Source organism: Atta colombica, unplaced genomic scaffold (assembly GCF_001594045.1).
Source record: "Atta colombica isolate Treedump-2 unplaced genomic scaffold, Acol1.0 scaffold73, whole genome shotgun sequence".
NCBI classification, from domain to species: Eukaryota; Metazoa; Arthropoda; class Insecta; order Hymenoptera; family Formicidae; genus Atta; species Atta colombica.
In genome coordinates this window covers 10,703-12,861 of record NW_017259565.1, presented here as the reverse complement: position 1 = coordinate 12,861, position 2,159 = coordinate 10,703, and the positions used below count along the sequence as shown (strand labels likewise).

The 2,159-nt window shown below is 39.2% G+C and overlaps 1 protein-coding gene across 1 annotated transcript in view; it reads right to left on the bottom strand.

Annotated features, from left to right (window-relative positions):
* Positions 1-1,189: 1,189 nt before the first annotated feature.
* LOC108692485 (inactive rhomboid protein 1-like) overlaps positions 1,190-2,159 on the bottom strand; it is a gene marked incomplete at its 5' end in the record, with an annotated part of 10,254 nt that continues 9,284 nt past the window's right edge. The window contains one exon of the mRNA XM_018200757.1: positions 1,190-1,878. Coding sequence (XP_018056246.1) covers positions 1,447-1,878 — 432 coding nt within the window. The remainder of the gene's footprint in view (positions 1,879-2,159) is intronic.

Here is a 2,159-nt window from a genome sequence, read left to right as displayed (position 1 = left end):
CAATTCTTTTGACTTTTTGAAATGTTATTTTATCAATATATGGTTTAAAAAATTATATATAATACATAATAAAAATAAAAACACTTCTTTTGATTTTCGAAATTTTATTTTATCGATATATAGACCATATTTTGTGCCAAAAACTATAAAACATTCATTTGAAACAGCTATCTGTCCAATAATTATTTAAAGTTATTTTTATAATTTAAAAATACTATAAAACGAGAAAAAATGTTGTGAATGTTTTGATGAGAAAATTATATATGTATTTCCCAATTTCGCTTTTTTTTTTACAAATATGCCAAATTGAAATTCGCGAATGTTTCGGACGATCGAGCGAATATTTAATTGATATCCATGTGATGAACGTTCATCGATCGTTCCGGCAGGAAGGCTCGCGGCCATCGTCATTACGGCCGTCGCGGTGCTACGAAAAATATTTCCAAGGTCATCACAGACAATAGTTCCGGATGTCGGAGGTGCGGGGGACTATATCGTGCAGAGACGAAAGACGTGCGCACTTTCAAGATTCTCCCTAAAGTTAGCTTACTAAAGTCGCTCTTACAATAGTAACAAGACTTGATCCTATTTACAACTGGTTCTCCTCTTCCATTATCCTGTTAACACCTCGAGGAGATGGATGCTAACCGTGCCAAACTCTGCGAGATTCCAAATAATCCATGGAGCATCTATTCGTCATTGTTACGGGACATCTAAAACCCGCGTATATATTTACACTCCGTCGGCGATTCAGAGTTCTGGACTCCCTCAAGGCCCGCTGGGCCCCAGCCAGCTCACATCGGGAGCCACTCATTACGCTGAGACTTAATAATGTTAAGGCATCGTCGTGCGTATCGACGAACACGAGTTCCTCTCTAACGTTCGTTGGCAGTAGCGAAAATGTCGGTCGGGATCCATCACCTTCACCCGCTCGATCCAGGCACTATCAAACCCCCATATATCCAAACGCATCATAATATCACTCTTAACGTAGAACGATCGAAAAATGATCGTGGAATTTTCAAAGTTAGAAAAATTCGGAAACTCTAGAACTTTGAAGGTAGAACTTGAGTTTGCGAATTTTAGAAGCTCAGTGATTCGAATAGTGTCATGGAAGCGCAGAGAGAGTTTTTAAGTAATAAGATTATTTTCAAGTTTGCGATCCAATTTTGCAACTAGAATAACGCAAATCTGATGATCGTCGAAACTCGAGAGATGATTTTGAAGATTTTAAACTGTGTTAACAAAAAAGTCTTTTTTCGTTCAACTCCGATCAATCTTATGGTTTCAGTCGCGTCTTTGGGAGTCTACGAAGAGCGTCGTCAGAACGAGCGTGGCGAATGGTAATGGCATAATATTGTAATGATGCATGCGACGATGAGGAGCGTAAAGTCGAGAGACGAGCGGAATAATTTCACGCTTGACTGTGAACCGCGGCTCCGTATGTCATACTGGCTCCTCTCGCTTGAAATTGATGTTCTGGGAGGCGCAAAAGTCACGGGTGAATGGCACGCAATTGAACAGTTTGCACACTTCACACTCATACACTGGTACGTTGTAAAAGAGGGCGAGTAACAAGGCAAACAGGCCCATAATCAGAATCATGCAGATCCAAATCAGTAAGATCTTCCGTCTACGGTCGTAATGGCCAAATGAGATAAAGGGCATCAGTGCGTAGGCCGCCAAAAAGCCGAAGATAAAGCCAAATAGATGCGCGTAATTATCTATCCATGGTAGGATACCCAGCGTCAATAATCCCAACAGAATCAGGATCAGCTTAGATAATGCGCGACGAGGGTGCTTCAGCATTGGCCAGCAATGTAGCACTTCGACCACCAGCGTGGCAAGTAGAGCGAAATGTGCGCCGGCTGGACCAACCTGTAAACAAAATGAATAGTATTAACGATAACATTAATATTATATGTATTGATGCGTTCGTTTAAAAAAATGATAAATTTCCACAAATACGCGTTAATCGATTTAATAAACTTTTATGTTTCATACATAAAAAAAGAAAAAGAAAAGAGGGGAGAGAGAGATTTTATAGCAATATCTCAATATTAAACAGACAATTGCCCATAAATTATTAATTGTAATATTGTTAACTAATAAATCCAACACTCAATCGGAAAAAAGTGTTGCAATCTTTTAGTTGATAA